The sequence below is a fragment of the Aulonocara sp. 'chitande type north' Nkhata Bay genome, linkage group LG6 (genome assembly GCF_057382095.1).
Source record: "Aulonocara sp. 'chitande type north' Nkhata Bay isolate Kocher_YH1m ecotype deep benthic linkage group LG6, A_spYH_male_GT1.1, whole genome shotgun sequence".
In the NCBI taxonomy this organism is placed as follows: Eukaryota; Metazoa; Chordata; class Actinopteri; order Cichliformes; family Cichlidae; genus Aulonocara; species Aulonocara sp. 'chitande type north' Nkhata Bay.
The window spans coordinates 40855607-40872597 of NC_141349.1; the positions used below are offsets into that span (position 1 = coordinate 40855607).

Below are 16991 nucleotides of genomic sequence, written 5' to 3' on the forward strand. Positions count from 1 at the left end.
ATGGCAGTAGTAAAGCACAGTATAAAATGTGCAGTGCTTTCTGATCCAACATATGCTTTGCTTTTCCCAGGACGGCAATGCCCCGTGCCAATTTCCCCCGAACATAAGTAATGTGTGGTTACATTGAAGAAAAGATTAAGTTCGTTTTTGAATTATGGTTATTGTTACAGTCATTAAGGAAGGATAGTCAAGGGTGTGTTGTGTCCGTGACTTCACTGTTAGAGCTACTGCTCATTCGTCGCGTCCGGGTCCAAAGAGATGGCGGTGGGGAAATTGCTCAGTTCCTGGCTTCATTATGAGACTTCACTAATTAGTGGGTGATGTCACCATGCTATGACCATTTTTACACTGACTATGCATCTAAAAATATATAGAGAATTGGGAAAGGGGTGGGGACTGGATGAGGAATGAGATTTTTTTTTTCCTTTAAACCGAGATCAGGAGGATTTCTTTAGTATTTTTGCCAGGTGGCTTTTTTCCTTCCTGCAGAGCACGCGCCTGCGTCACACACTTCCTTGTTCCCACACACTTCCTCAGAGTTGAAGGCATCCCTGGTCCGGTCTTTCCCGGATCTGTTTCTGTGGTCACACCCTGCGGGTCGAAGGCACGGAGGAAGTCATTAATACATTATGATTCCCTGGAGATTTCTTAATGTATGTGTGTGTGTGGGTGTGTATTCCTGGGTTCCTCCATATGCTTGCTCCCACACACACTGCAGGGTGGTCACATGGGGATGGACCAGTGTCCAGCCTTCACACAGGCTTTGTGGCACACTGCACATAATGTTAGTCCAACCAAACATACACGCATACAATTTGAGCGCTTAACATTTGCGTCCTTAAAATACTTCTACTTGGCCAAAACCGTTACATCGTGATCCCGTTTGGCATCTCTGCTGCTTTGGGTTTTTCTTGGCTCAGAATCGGCCTGTGGGGCTGACTGCACGCGGCAGTAAGCATGATCGCAGCATACAACAGCGGCAATGAGTTCATTGGACAGAAATCTGTGCATGTTCCTGTTATTTTTGTCTCTTTGGTAAAAAACAAACAAAACAAAAAACAATTCAAATGAAACCCCAATTAACAACAAAAGAATGCCAATTACATCATTCAAAAGGGTAGGGGATTTTCCTTTGGGGCTTAAGTGGCTGCCAAAATTTCTCTGCAGGGAAAAAAAAGCCCAATCAGGTATTTACCCGTACCAGTATCGCAGTAAGATCTCAAATAACATGGCAGCCAAGAGGACGCACCCTGCCGCCCACTCATGAAATCTGGTGCCAGTGTGTTAGCAGTACTGGTGGGAGAGCCACCTGTTTTACTGCACCTCTACGACATTTCTGCTCTTGTTCTTCCTCCTCCTGCTACTTTAATCTTAGACTTCCTCTCAGTTCAGAGGCGGCAGCATCGACCTTTGACCTCTGCTCTCTTTCAGGTCCTCCTGAGTCAGGTGCACCGGCTGCGTGCTCTGGACCTGCTCGGACGGTTTCTGGATTTGGGACCCTGGGCCGTCAGTCTGGTGTGTTTTTGCTATGAATGTTTAAAAAAATAACAATCGCAACCCTCCATCCTGTGCTCAGCACTGGAGGCAGGGAGCGCCACGTGTCCTTTAAACACATGCCTCTCATAGCTTACATCATTATCTCTTTATTAAAAGGAAATATGAAACTGAGTTTGTTTTCACTGATTTAGAGGTTTGCAAAGCTCGACAATATTCACTTTTGTAAACGTATCCAAGACAGAAAAAAATGAAGAATCTAAGACTTGTGTCAGGATGTGCAAAATATCTGTTATGCAATTTTTTTAGGTTTTAAAAACACTATGACAGCTGAATATTAGGTTATTGTTTAGATTTCTTGCATTTTGAAATGGGCAGTGGACCTGGCTGTACTAGTTAGCATGCTGCTAGCAGTTTGTCTTCTTTTTTGTTAATTTATTTATATTTTAAATAGGATATTGGTGTTTTTAGTGGATTAAAGTCAGGTGCTGCTGCCCGTCACTGAGGAGAAAGCAGATACATCTGAAGACTGAATGTAAAACCATCAGCTGTATGCTTTTTTTTAGTTACACGTATAACACCAGATTATTATCTTATTATGAACAGGACGCTGCTGCATCTGTAAAACCTCCAGTGAAAATCTTTTTAGAATTTAGCATTTGTAATTCAGATCAATATAAGTTTAAGATTAAAATCCCAAAGTATGGTGTTTTTGCTGTTGGATAGTTTATTTAATTGGATATTGTATAATAGCCAAATTGTTAGCACGCTCCTCGAAAAGAGGATCTCTCGTTCTTTTAGCTGGAAGGTGAAATAAGTCCAAAGCCAGGTTGTATTTTCAACAAGTCTTTCGGGCTCCCAGCTTGTGCTTGGCTACTTTTCATTCTGGTGTTCGCCTTGACTTTTGTAAACCACAGGTGCGTCTCGGCCTTCACACTTGGACGGTCAGGTTCAACAGCAAAGTTTGACCCATAACGGTAACATCAATACAGCTTTATAAACACCAGCGCTCCGTGTTTGCCTGTTCTGTGTTTCAGGCCTTGTCCGTGGGGATCTTCCCCTACGTGTTAAAGCTGCTTCAGAGCTCAGCCAGAGAGCTGCGGCCGCTGCTGGTTTTCATCTGGGCTAAAATCCTCGCTGTGGACAGCGTACGTAAAATCACACTCTCACACTTCAAAGTCCAGTTTATTCTATATTATTATATTTATTTTCATAGACTGAAAAAGGTTCATTTACTTGAATTAACTTTTTCCTTGTTTCCTACAATAATTTATCTGATTTAACTCCTCCGACACTTTTTGAAGATGTTTGAATCAGACGCAGACTTTGATCTCGAGCTTCACTGCTCGTCACTTGTTTCATGTTACAGACGAAAAACATGATAAACCCTGAAGTACAGAAGCAGCTTGTGGCATTGGAAGAGCTTTCTGGCGCTGATGAAATAATTAGGAGTAATCTAGGATTTACATCTCAATTCTGCCATGTTTCATATTTTAGTCCCTGCTCGGGGCCGTACGCTCCTGCAATAATAACATTTATAATCAGTATTCATGCAAAGTTTTGAGGCTCTGCTTGAAAGAAACAAACATACCCCATAATATATCTGCTGTGAAGTCTCCACCATCTTCTCCTTCTTTCTGTTTCCACAGTCATGTCAAGCTGACCTGGTGAAAGACAATGGGCACAAGTACTTCCTGTCAGTGTTGGCTGACAATTACATGCCTGTGAGTATCCGCCATCGTCATCAAGAAAGCAAAATCCTGTTTAAATATTCCAGCTGGGAGTCTTGAAGTGGACTTCTGTTATTTTTTATCTGGTGTTACTCCTTTCATGTAATTTCTCAACCAGCTGCTGTACTTCACTCCTTTAATGTTCTTGTTCTGAAAACAGTGTTTAAACTCTTCAGTCTCTCTAGTAAATTTTCTGCCTAAATGAAGGATCCACCTCTTAAGAAACAATAATAGTCTGTAGTAACACTAAAAATATGCCTGTTGTCTTTAGGAATAAGTTATTAATACAAGCGAAAATTCCATCAATATAATATTAGTTTCATCTTTTTATTGTGACTTCTCGCCATTTCCCTTTTTTCAGAGTTTTCATGACATTGCGTTATTATAGAAATTGACATTTATTTACTGAGTTCAATTATAAAATTAGGAAACGGTTCCGATGCGCTAACGATCAGACACGTTTTTCATTGTGTTTTTTCTATAAGTTATCTAAAATGTTACTGTTTTGATATCGATATGCAAAAACACAGAGCAAAGTGACCCGGAAAGAGTCACGTGATCCATGTTTGATGGCAAAATAATTTGCTAACTGCTAATCAGTTAGCTCTTAATGACAAATGTTTGTTCCTCATCTCCAAACTTCATCTTTAGTCAACTCAGTCCTCTGTGTAGTGGCATGAGAGGAACACGTAATGACTCTTATCCTTCTTTAACTTGAAACCTGATATTGAACTTGACCCTGGTCAAGCCCTATAAATTGAAGCGGTCAAGCGGAGAATGTCAGTGAAGTTGCTTTGCTTGGAGCTGTATCTCTGGCCTCTAAAAGGAAACCATGAAAGTTAATGTCGACCAGGTGCACAAAAATCTGAGCAGTCTGAATCCTGAATATTTTGCTCACCTTGCTGTCTAAAATTTTGTCCCTGTTTAATATGAAGATTTTCCACTCGCATATTAAAGTATAATAGGTCCACTTTATCTTACTGCTTCACAACAAATTAGTTTAAGATAAACGAGAAACGTAGAGTGGAAGTGACGTAAAAACTTAATTCTGTCCTTTTCCCTGTTTCAGGCTGAGCATCGGACCATGGCTGTCTTCATTTTAGCTGTTATAGTGAACAACTATACCACAGGGCAGGTAGGAGGATGTCTGAACACGTCGCTGTCTGTTTGCTTGCTAGAAATCCAAATAGGCGAACATATTCATTCACTTCCCTCAACAGAACGGCGCCTTCTTTCGGGGCCAGCCGTCACTTTGAAAGATCACTCTCTCGTCTATTGTGTATTTCTGGGAGATATTGGTTATGTGACAGTTTTGTCACCCACAGTCACCTCTGCAATCTCCGTTTCCGTCCCACAGCCACCTCTGCGGTGACACTTTATCACCGCAGGTGTCACTTCGGCCTGCTGCTGGCGTCCGGTGTTCAATCCCAGAAGCCTTTTGTGTCTGACGCTAATCAAACGTCCAGGGGTGCGATGTAGGGATGTAGCTCGTCATTTCATGGAGTCGACACGCACGCACGCACTTCTTGACACTCTATTCCACAAAGAAATATTCCACCATCATTCCGTTTCGCTCCTGCTCCTGGTCTCTGTGGTTATTTTTCTGTCTAGTTGTGAATGTTATTTGACTCATTCATTTCTCCTCTACTCCTCCCTGTCTCGACATTACAGTATATAAATGTGACAAATCATAAAAGCTGTATGTGCTCTCAAGCTCAGAAACAGCCATTCTTCTCCGGTATCCCTGTGTCCTTAGCACGCCTACCTCTCTCACAGGTCTGTGTAAATAATAGATGATCCTCAGCATTACACTGAGACTCTCTGCCTGCTCCACATCTCCATTATTTATTCCTCTTCCTTTCAACAACAGCGCTCATTACTGCAGTTTCGCTGTTGCGAACATGTCACCGAGCCATGGTGTCTTAATATTCCAGCTCTCTGGGTTCAGCTGGGAGGATCCATCAGAGCCGAGAGAACGATGAGAAACATTAGGGGTGGGGAGGGTTACGCTGTGTAGCTGCTGACAAATGATGCGCTGTTATGATGCCTCAATTTGTTGGAGACGAAAGAAGATTTTCTCCCCCTCTCGTTTATTGCGGTTCGTGTGTTTAAGAGAGGTTGAATTTTCAAGAAAACTTGAGAAGTGACACATTTACTAGATCTTTGCATATCACACGGGTCTTTTAAACTGCACAGAGAAGTCAGACTGTACTTTGAAGTTATATTTGGTATATTTGGCTTCTTTGTAATTTCTTTGTAATTTACAGAACTCCCATAAACGCATCATATGCAGGCAGCTGGTTGGTCAGCTATTTGCAGTTATGCAGCAAAAAAATATGCAGACCAAAAATTCAAGCAAAAAAAATGAACAACCAACTTTTTTCCTAGATCCAAAAGATTGCTGTCCTCCTTTTACTCTACTGTGACCACTCACCGTTTCAGGGTTGCAGTGAGGCTGGATCCTGCAGGTCTCACCAGGGGTGGGGCTTCCTGGATGGGGAACCAGTCCATCACATGACTAACAGTGACAGATGGGCGACCACAATCACTAACACCTGGAGCTAATGGCAATTTAGAATCTTCAATTAATCTAAAAATCATGTAATGTAATACTACTACTACTACTAATAATAATAATAGTGGCAATATTAGTATTAAATCCTTTCTGAGTGCTGGATGTCTTTTTAAAGAAAGACCTGTCTAACAGTACCACATATACATTATACAACACTATATTATACATGTGAATAAATCTACTCATAAATATACTTTTTAAAACTTTCCAATGTAACTTCACAGGCTTTTGTAATTAATTCCATTTGTAGGCAGCAAAATATTTAATTCCTGTTCTTACTACTGCCGGACATTGTAACACTGTGATCAGATCCAGTGGGGTAGTTAATGAATTAGTACCACCGTATAATCCTGCTTGTTTGAGAGTGCTAAGGAGCATTGTCCCACTTTTACATATAAGAGTCATTGATGTGGTAGGAATGAATCATACGTGATAAAAAGGCCGTGCACTGTGATGCAAAGAGTCACGAGGCTTCAAGGTTGAGAAGAAAGTACGCTTAGAAACAGTGTCGCTAAAACTGAACTGTGAAAAACAGTGACGGACACGTTTCCATGTTCCACGTGTGCTTTAGAATAAAGTCTAGTACGCCGTCAGAGTCCTGGGTATTATAACAATGAATCATTTGTGGAGATGAAGGGTTTGAACGTGCACTGTAGGTTGGGTAGTTTTATCTTGTACTGTTGAACATTTGAACTACACACAGACAGGCTAGGTAACCAATTACCTTTTGTTCACAGATGATTTTTTTTAAAGCCCAAATGGGTTGAAAGGAAAAAGTCATGCTGCCACAGAGCTCATCATCTTTTTGTCCATCACACAGTGTGAGGTTACAGGTTAGTGGTTATTAACTGGCTAATGAGCTACAAGTCTTCTCCCAGCTTCACACCTGTGCGCTGCTCGAGATGACTGCAGATATTGTATTTTATTAGATTTAGCGGGAAGGTTATTGTTAACCACCACAGTCCAGCGTCTCACGACGAATCCAAATGAGAGTAATTCAGTGATGTTGTTTCAGCTCCCACGGTTCTGTCAGTCTTTCTCAAATCTCATCTGCAGGTGCGCCCGCTTTTATAACCAAAAGCTTCACATCTGTGCATCTCATGCACTCATCGCTCATTCTGCATCGCTCCTTCTCTCCCCTCCAGGAGGCCTGTCTGCAGGGCAACCTGATAGCAAACTGCCTGGAGCAGCTGTCAGACCCCCATCCCTTGCTCCGCCAGTGGGTGGCTATTTGCCTGGGACGCATCTGGCAGAACTTTGACCCGGCGCGTTGGTGTGGGGTTCGCGACAGCGCCCACGAGAAGCTCTACACTCTGCTTTCAGATCCTATTCCAGAGGTGAGACGTCAAGTGTTGCACGCGTTGTGTCTAATACAAGAAAGTCTTTAGAGATGATTAAGACGTTCGTTTGAGGAAAAAGGAAGAGCAGCACAGCTTAATTTCCAAAATATGCATAACCTTCAGATTTAGTTCTTCAACTTAAATTAAACCAGATTTTTAGACAGATTTTCATGTTCTAAGAAATGTTACCTTGAAACTTCTGCCCTGATTCTAGTTTCAGTAAAAGTCCTGTCGACCTGTTGTTGCAGGCTAGAGACCTACACAGGATTCAAGGGAAGTGCTGAAAGTTAGTAGTAATAGCAATTTCTTAACTTCTTTCCAACACATGAAGAGTTTTCCTTTCTTCAGAGGCTGTGCCGAGTGGATCAATTAACGCAATTAACTGACTTTATTGTGAAGCATATTGTTAGTTGCTCGGACCAGTGTAACCTGGACAGGGTTTAACTGATGGCCTGCAGCCAGTGAAACCTCGTGTCAGTTAGGATGATTGACCAGCTGCTGTTTGTTTAACTGTGTTTCCTCCAAACTGCCTCAAGGAGCTCTCACTCACATTTAGTTTTTTGTGTTGGGGGGATTTTTGCTGTCAGTAAAGGTCAGTGTGCAAATACGTATTACACGATTCAGCCCAAGAAGCCTCGTTTGTTGTTGTCGTTTTTTAATGTGCTGATGAAAAAAAACAAGACATTCCAGTAGATCAGTTTCTGGGTGACATTTAAACACAAAATCTGTATGACAAACATTAGCTGGTGACCACTGGCTAACATCTGGAGTCCAACAGACCCTCTGCTGTCACAGCAGCACCTGTAGATACTCAATCTGCCACTGCAAGAGCATCGGAACCACGAGGTGGCAGAATACGCAGATCGGTCTCTGCATGCATCAGAATATTTTGACTTCTGCTTGAGTTTTTCATTTGGACGAGTCTTAGAAGAGTTGTATAAGAAAAAGGCATCTCAACTAAAACTATAGTCTAGAGTGCAGCTAAATAAAGAGAATATTTTAAGAGTTTGGGGCTTTTTACTTTTGAAATGTAATATCAGTGGTCAGTCAGGGAAAAAAGAAAAGACTTTTCAGACTTCCCATTACAAAACTCAAAAACAAAGTTTTTTGTAAGAAATAATAAAGAAAGAAAACAATGTGGACAGGAAATGAAAAGATTTCCCTTCCTTTCATTTAAAGACATTTTTCTCTGAACTCTTACATCATGAAGCTTCCCAAAAATATTCCGATGTCCAAGATGACAAATGTCTTAAATTTATAATAAGACATTTTTATTGATATTCCACAGTCTGTAATTTTAACTGTTCAGTTGTTTTACTGTGCCGGTGTTTTTAAATCTGTCTCTTCTTAGAAGTCATAAAAATAAACATGAAATTATAGAAAAATCACAAACAGACCATGAATGTATTTATTTGGCTCTCCACAGTTTGGACTGATGCGTGGTAACAAATGTTACTAAACACTGGGCCAAATGTCTTTATTTTCAGTGCCTCCTGAGTCACAAATGAGCGATGGTGTCAGGAGTTTGTCCACATCAGATGTGGGTCCAGTCACATGCTGTGAATTCTCCGGACCATTATTATTTTTGACTTTGTTCTAGGAAGCTAGCAGCTTAAAAACTGAATCAGACATTTGCGTTTTTGCACACCTCCAGGTGGAGTTGAGAAAACTTCAGGGATGCAGTGTGTTTGTTAGAAAAGGTTTAAAGCATGTTTGTTTTCTGCGGGACTGCCCTGCTCAGTGCACTCGCTCAATCTTTAACACCAGCCCACGCTGGCTTCTGTCTGACTGGGTCATGAGTGGACCAGAGGGACAGTGAGTCTGAGTTTGCCCTGAAGTTCACCAAGACACTCGGTGCCCCCTGTTCACACAAGCCACACGGGGAACATCTGTTCCTGGCTCAGTAACGGCGTCCTTCCCAGCGCAGACAGCTGCTTTGGCTGTGGGCTTGAAACTGAGGTCTGCAGACAGCATCTGTGACCCACACATGTTCTGTTGGTTTGTTCAAGCCCACTGAAAGCTCCAACTGACTGATTCTGATCAAACTGTGGCGAAATTGTGCATTCACAGATAGGTTACTGCGTTTTAAAGCTCTCCTTGTGTTAAATTCAAACATTATTTGTGTTTTGATAGTTGCTTTGCTCACGTTGCACAGCCACATCGTAAGCAGGCAGTTCTCTTTTGAGGAAAAGACCCTGTGAAATAAAATTATTCAACAAAATATTCTACTTTTATTTTTGGGTTGTAGCTGGGGAAATGAATTCAGGAATTAAAGTCAATTTTTTTTAAAACTCTGAAGAGATGGGAACACGTGCCCGTGTATGCACAGAGGCTTCTGGAAGTAGGTGAAGATGCACAGAGGTGAGTGACTGTGCAAAGAGTTTAATTACGTTTAAGCAAAAGTCTGAGGGGACAGAACTGAGATGGCATCTAAAATCGTACATGGCTCTGCAACCCACAAACACACAGATATGCAGACAAAATCCTCAATCAGAGCTCACTCGAGCTGAGGAAAAACATTCCTCCTACGCCTGCTCCTCCATTCAGAATAATGTTTATCAAGTTAATCTAAGACCATTTTAAAAGGAAAGCACCCCTTTAGTAGCACATGTTTTAATTTTATTTAATTAATTTATTTTTTTATGAATGGATGATGTCTCATATCTCCTTGTTCAACACAGTCTCGTGACAGTTGTGAAATAGCCATGAATTCAAATCTGTTGATTCATGTTCTTAAACACAAAATTTCCAGCTTGATTGTCAGGTCTCTCCCGTCCAACATAACCATTTATTCCTGCCTATTCTATTCTATTCTATTCTATTCTATTCTATATGTACTGATTCGTGTCTATTTACACAAAACCAATGTTTTCCATTTATTAAAGGTAGGGTCTGGAATTTCAAACAGCCGTGTTCGTTTGGAATAAGATTGTGGTTTGGGGGAAAATACAATTGTTTTTTTTCTTTCCTGCTTTGTCTAAACTAAAGTTGTGCTGCAGACAGAAAATATATTTCCAGTTGAAATGCACGACATTCAAATTTGTGACTATTTTCCTTTGTGTTGTGAGACGAGACTGCTTTTTATTGTTGTCGGGATCTTTTATGTTCCGTTTCTGACAACATCCAACAACTCTTATATAACCTATACTCACCTTTCACTTTGTTAAGTACACCATTTGAAATGCTTGCTAACCCAAATATTTAGTCAGCCTGTCACTTGGCGGAAACTAAATGGATTTAGGCATTAGGCACAGTGAAGACGATCTGCTGAAGTTTGAAGTGAGCGTCAGAATGTGAAAGAAATGTGATTTAAGTAACTTTGAATGTGGCATGATTGCTGGTATCGGACGGGCTGGTCTTAGTGTTTCAGACACTGCTGAGCTGCTGAGATTGACTCACCATAACAGTGAGTTCACTGCACTCATATGTCCTCTACATTCACTTGATCTCGATCCGGTAACACAACTTTGGCATGTGGTGGAGCGGGAGATTCTCACTGTGTATTTTTTAGCCATGTGATGCTATCAAGTCGTTGTGGACAAAATCCCTGAGAAATGTTTTCATAACCTCATTGAATCTGTGCTAAGACGGTCCTGAAGGCAAATTGTCTAGTGAGTGTATATGACATGTTGCATTTTCCTGTAACTATTGTCTTAAAGATTACCTTGGATTTTCTGATTTTAATCAGCTCTTGCTGAAGTGAATTATGAAATGTTCATCTGAACTGTTTGAGCTGAACCTCTTTAATTGGAGCAAACTGCAACAAAGTAACATCTGTTTATTTTAGCATCACTGCAGCTGTGTCCTGAAATCTAATCGCCTCCAAATAAGCTAACCAAATATTCATTCTTGTGTGGTAATAAGGTTTGGTTTGTGAATCCGATCCCTGATGGGAAATTCCTTTTGGGCAAAGCAGGTTTAGATTAAAAATCCAATGAGGCAGCGTAGAAAAAGTAATGAGTTAGTGATACAGGTCAGCGAAGCATCCAGCATCTCTGAATTTCATACTGGTGCAGTGAGAGAATATTGAACTATAATTACCTCTAAAACTCTTCCCCACTGGTTCCACAAGACATTAAAATATTTTTGTATCAGTTTGCTGAGGAAATATTTGGTTTTCGGGGTAAACGGCCGAACCCCAAAATCACTGTCAGGTAAAAATAAATAGAAAGCTAGAGCTGCAGCGTTTACTGTGGAGACTAAACCACAGCGAAGCCAGCTTTTAACTTTTAACATCATTACTGAACGAGGAGGAGAGAAAGCTTAAGGTGTTGTGTGGGTTGTGCTGTTGCAGGTGAGGTGTGCAGCTGTCTTTGCTTTGGGGACGTTTGTGGGGAACTCTGCTGAGAGGACGGACCACTCCACCACCATCGACCACAACGTGGCCATGATGCTGGCCCAGCTCATCAACGATGGCAGCCCTGTGGTCCGAAAGGTTGCTACAGCACGCAGACAGACACTTGCATAAAATATAGTTGCAAACTGATAAATGTAGAAATTGGGAATTTAAAAAAATGTGCAAAAACAGCAGAAGGACATAAAACTAGGCCTAGAAAGACGAAAGAAAGTGTACTTTATTGGTCCCCATGGGGAAAATCCCTCTCTGCATTTAACCCATTCACTCAGTGAAGCAGTGGGCAGCCACTGGGCGCCCGGGGAGCAGTGTGTAGGGACGGTACCTTGCTCAGGGGTACCTCAGGGTAGCTGTTCAGGGGAATCGAACCCCCGACCTTCCGATCATGGGGCCACCACTCTACCTACTGAGCTATCCCTGCCCTAAACTACACTTCTACTAAGATCACAAGTACTGGTGCATTTGAGATGATTTAATTCCATGAAATAATCCACGGCCTGTGTGTGGCCTGCTGGGTATTGATAAGTTCCTGCACTTGGCTGCTCTTTGTTACTTGTGAAACTAGAAATTTTAATTTTTTTAAACAACATTTCATATTTCAAGATAACCAGACAAAAACCCAAAAAGTCTGTTTGTTTAAGAGTTGCTAACAAATGTGTCTTGAGAAAAGACAGCAAGAGAAGATTGTAGCGTTTGCTTTTTGTTTTGTGGCAGGTAAAAGATCCAAAAATAAACCAATAAAAACATCTGAATTAGAGGACTTAGCTCCTTTGTTACCTTACACCTAAAACAAACGGAACGATCATCATGGTTGATGCTGTCTTTTTTGCATATGCATTTGGCAGGAGCTGGTGGTAGCACTCAGTCACCTGGTCGTCCAATATGAGAGCAACTTCTGTACTGTTGCCCTCCAGTTTATTGAGGAAGAGAAGAACTACTCCGTGCCGTCACCGGCCAACACCGCGGGTATGTGATCAGCAGTTCCTTTAATCAGAGTCACTGTGTCAGATTTTAAGCATGTGGGATTTGTACACGCGTAGGCCAAAACCTAGTTTGAGATTTTCATTGTGTTATTATCTGAATGACCCTTGACCCAGAATATGACTTTTTTATAATCATTTGAATAAGGTTGATGTTTCCTGTGATACAGATCGGGCTTAATTTACAGGATATTTATGTATCAGTGGTAAGAGATCAAATTTAGCAGCGGTCAGAGGATTGAAAGCTGAAGTCATACCTCTCCTGTATGCAGGTGTGTGCAGGGAGAGTGGGTCGACTGGGATGAGTGAGTTTATGTAGAGTCAATTTGAATTTCTTGTTTCCATTTTTTATGGCTCGATTTAGGACGAAGAGAAGGTGAAATGGCAAATCACTATTTTTTTTTTTTCTTATCTTAAGGCAGAACTGTTGTCGCGTACATGGCAAACATGTGTACAGCTGTTTACTGAGAAATTAGATTTGGACTTGAGTCAAAATTCTCAAAGGTTCTTAGTCAGAAACGCGAAACCACTTAAACAGTTTTTTAAGTTGTTATTTTAGGTTATGAAGTTCCCACAATGATTGAGTTGGGTCAGACTGGGAAACCTAATCATTTTGAGCTGTTTGGGATAATCTGTGATCTGATTAATGTGCTTTTCTGCATTTCATGCTCAGAGCCTGGTAACCTGACTCCAGTGAGGGACAGCCCGGCCATCCCTCGCTTACGATCAGTCAACTCCTACACCAACATCCGAACTGCTACCACTGCCCGCAACCTGAACAAAAGTCTGCAAAACCTCAACCTCAATGAAGAGGGTAAGACCGAGCGACAGGGAGTGCTGGCAAATTAATGTGTGTGAAGTAGACAAAGTCGAGTTTAAGAATGATTTTTAGGAGGGTTGCATTAAGACATAGACTTATAGAGCTTATTAAATTGAACTATTTCAAGGAAAGAGAAATATCACATTCTACATCAGCTGCGGATTCTGGATGTTATTCTTCAGGCTAACTTCTGCATTTTGTTATTCCTGAGTGTGACTCAGTGTGCATTAATAAGAGGTTTCACAACCACCAGAGAGGTCGTGACCAGGTTTCCAAACAGGCAGAGTTCTTCAGCTTGTTGATTCGAACCCGGCTCTCACGTGTAAAAAAACATTTTCACATCATCTTTGTCACGATGCTTAACTCGACACTCGTGTGTCATGTTAGGCATAAGCGTAACACCCAGAGAATATTTAGTACGCCTGCAGTATTTTGTTGTGTAAGTGTATGTTTGCTATTCAGAGGTGGACCTTGGCCCTTTCCCAGAGAAATCCCTATCCAAAAACACTTCTTCATGCTAACACTCTGCTGTGGAGGGCACGCCAACCTAGTGAGTCAAACTGCATCAAAGTTACCAAGAGAGACTAAACTTGTCAAATCCAGCTAAATGAAATTTTTTAATTGTTGCTGCTTCACCTTTGCACTGGCCGATGATTATTGAGAGTTTTTCACCTATAAATGTTATAATTTTCATCTTAGTCTTCAGCTTCGCCTCTCCATTTTCTTTTAATTTTTACTTTAAAGTAAAAGTATTTTTTCTATATCCTCTTACCTCCTTTAGGCTCTTATTCAAGTCCACATTTTATATGCTACTCTGCCTGAGCAGCTTTGCATGATTCAGAGTTCAGAGTAATCAGAATCAGAAAGAATCAGAAAGGGTTTTTATTGCCAAATGTTGAGCAGGTTTACAACATTAGGAAATTGCTGCGGTGCTTCAGTGCAAACATACTGTCATAAATTACGCTTAAATAGACATGAAAATAAAAATAAGAATAAGAATTAAAAGTGCTAAGTCAGGGCTCTAGACTAACTTTTTGCCATGGTTGCAGTGATGCGCCTAAAAATAAAATTTAGGCGCACCAGCACAAAATTTAGGCGTACAAGCACAAAAGTTAGGCGTACCCAAATTTTTAAACTGCATTACTTAACACCGCAGTTTTACATGTTCACGTTTTTTTTTATTTGTAAATGATTAACTAACAACCTTTCAAAATGATTAACTTGACACCCCCTTTGCTGCCCAAATTAACAGCAGCTCCATCAGCCCCCATAGCAATGATTTTATCCAACCAGTTACTGCACTGGTCCCCAAGAGCAGCAAATGCTTTCTTTGAGGCAGCATAAATTCCTAAACAAATTAAAAAAAAATACCATTTACTTATCAGATCAAGAGTTTACAATGCAGTCTTTTTCAGTTTGAGTTTCTATATTCATGTATTATTGCTATGTTTAATTTTCAATGATAAGAACATGCTAGATATGGTTAATTCAGTAACACGACGTAATATTATTAATCATATACATAGGCTACGTGACATGACATGGCTTACCTTGGGCATGGGCATGCTGGACCTCAATGTGTCCAATCAGTATATTCGCTGGTCTTCCTTTTTGCAAGATACGAGCGTACACAATGACACATTCTTTTGTGGCGATGTCTGTGTCTCCATCGATCAGGAAGGCCATGTATGTACTGTTCGCAATTTCCACTGACGTCTTTTTTTTCAGTGTGTCAGCGATTACGCCTATAAACTGGGCGCACGCAACATCATTGCTGTATGTGGGGTTTATGTCCAAGCCATTTTTCCTGTGAAGAGTTATTTCTGACTTGAACTTAGTAAACGGAACTTCTTCTTTTGCAATATTGTAGGCGATGTTAAACTTAATGATCATCTCGGCCTCCTCCGATGACCCGTTTACTCCTGCCTGCCGCTGAAAGGTAGTGAGGAGCGGGGACATTTTGGCAGAGCATTTATCGCGGCATATAATGTGTCTTCTCGATGCTGTATGCTTTTTCAGCGTTTCAATTCGAAACGTATTAGCACCAGTGACAAATGCTGTGTTGCCGGCCATGGTCTTTCCACACTCGCGACAATAAATGCAGTGCATCATATTGTCAGCTTGGCTGTATCTTAGCCAGGGAAACTGGTCAAGCCACTCGATTACTTTCAGTGGACTCCGGCTGGGAGTCGATCGTATGTGGCTCATTTTCTGATGCCGTCTCCGGACCAGTGTTTGACAAAAACGGAGAGGTTGATGGCTCCGTGTCAGAGCGCTGGCTCAGAATTTTGGACTGATCAGGCCTTAACTTAACGAAAAAGTTATCAATTGTTCTTTTCATATTTTCTCAATACCAACTTCATACACTTCTGACCTGGGCTACTCACCCTTCTCTATCTGCCCGCACTTTCAAACGTAAACACAAGTAGGTCTGCAGGAATATCTGGACCACGGCCAATCACAGAGGTCCCCGCCTCTGAGTATCTCTGATTGGTTTAGAACACGACATGGGCATAATGTGTGCCTGTTGTTGAACACACGGAGACTTTCAGGGTTGCTGAAACTTTTTTTCCGAGAAAATACTTGGTTGCACCGGTGCGACCAAGTATTTTTTTTACTTGGTCGCACCAGTGCAACCAAGTATTTTTTATTAGTCGCACCATGGAGAAATTTGGTCGCATTTGCGACCAAATTGGTCGCACTCTAGAGCCCTGTAAGTAGATAGATATATACATGAGTGCAGGTGGTGATCAGTGCCAAACATGGAATGATGCAGTGAACACAGCGTAGGGTCATGTGTTAGTGGCGGGTAAAGTCATATGGTTATTGTTCATGTGTCCAACAGCAGAGGGGAAGAAACTGTTCTTATGGCGAGAGGTTCTGGTGCGAATGGACCGGAGCCTCCTGCCTGAGGGGAGCAGGTCAAACAGACTGTGTCCAGGGTGAGAAGGGTCAGCTGAGATCCGAGCTGCACGCCCCAGTGTCCTGGAGGTGTACAGGTCCTGCAGAGATGGGAGTCTGCAGCCAATCACCTTCTCAGCAGAGCGCACAACACGCTGCAGTCTCTGTTTGTCCCTGATAGTGGCTCCAGCGTACCACACGGTGATGGAGGAGGTGAGGATGGACTCGATGATTGCGGTGTAGAATTGCATCATCGTCCGTGTTGGCAGGTTGAATTTCTTCAGCTGCCTCAGGAAGTACATCCTCTGCTGGGCTTTCTTGATGACGGAGGTGATGGTGGGCTCCCACTTCAGGTCCTGGGTGATGGTGGTACCCAGGAAGCGGAACGAGTCCACAGAGGTGATGGGGGTGTCAGTCAGGATGATGGGGGGGAGTGGAGTTGTGTGCTTCCTGAAGTCCACAATAATCTCCACTGTCTTCTGGGCATTCAGCACCAGGTTGTTGTGGCTGCACCAGGACACCAGACGTTCAACCTCCCTCCTGTAGGCAGACTCATCCCCGTCCGAGATGAGTCCGATAACGGTGGTGTCATCTGCAAACTTGATTAGCTTGACAGACTGGTGGGTGGAGGTGCAGCAGTTGGTGTACAGGGAGAAGAGCAGAGGAGAAAGAACACAGCCCTGAGGGGAGCCGGTGCTGATGGTCCGGGAGTCCGAGACATTCTTTCCCAGCCTCACATGCTGCTTCCTGTCCGTCAGGAAGTCAGTGATCCACCGGCAGATGGGATCAGGCACATT

At 42.0% G+C, this 16991-nt stretch overlaps 1 protein-coding gene across 4 annotated transcripts in view; it reads left to right on the forward strand.

The window, feature by feature from the left end:
* rptor (regulatory associated protein of MTOR, complex 1) overlaps positions 1-16991 on the forward strand; it is a 209372-nt gene that overhangs the window by 144520 nt on the left and 47861 nt on the right. For all 4 annotated transcript variants that reach the window (XM_086296973.1, XM_086296970.1, XM_086296971.1 and 1 more), the window contains 8 exons: positions 1432-1515; positions 2532-2642; positions 3144-3218; positions 4294-4359; positions 6945-7136; positions 11434-11574; positions 12339-12459; positions 13147-13287. In XM_086296973.1, the coding sequence (XP_086153099.1) occupies positions 1432-1515; positions 2532-2642; positions 3144-3218; positions 4294-4359; positions 6945-7136; positions 11434-11574; positions 12339-12459; positions 13147-13287 (931 nt within the window). The remainder of the gene's footprint in view (positions 1-1431; positions 1516-2531; positions 2643-3143; positions 3219-4293; positions 4360-6944; positions 7137-11433; positions 11575-12338; positions 12460-13146; positions 13288-16991) is intronic.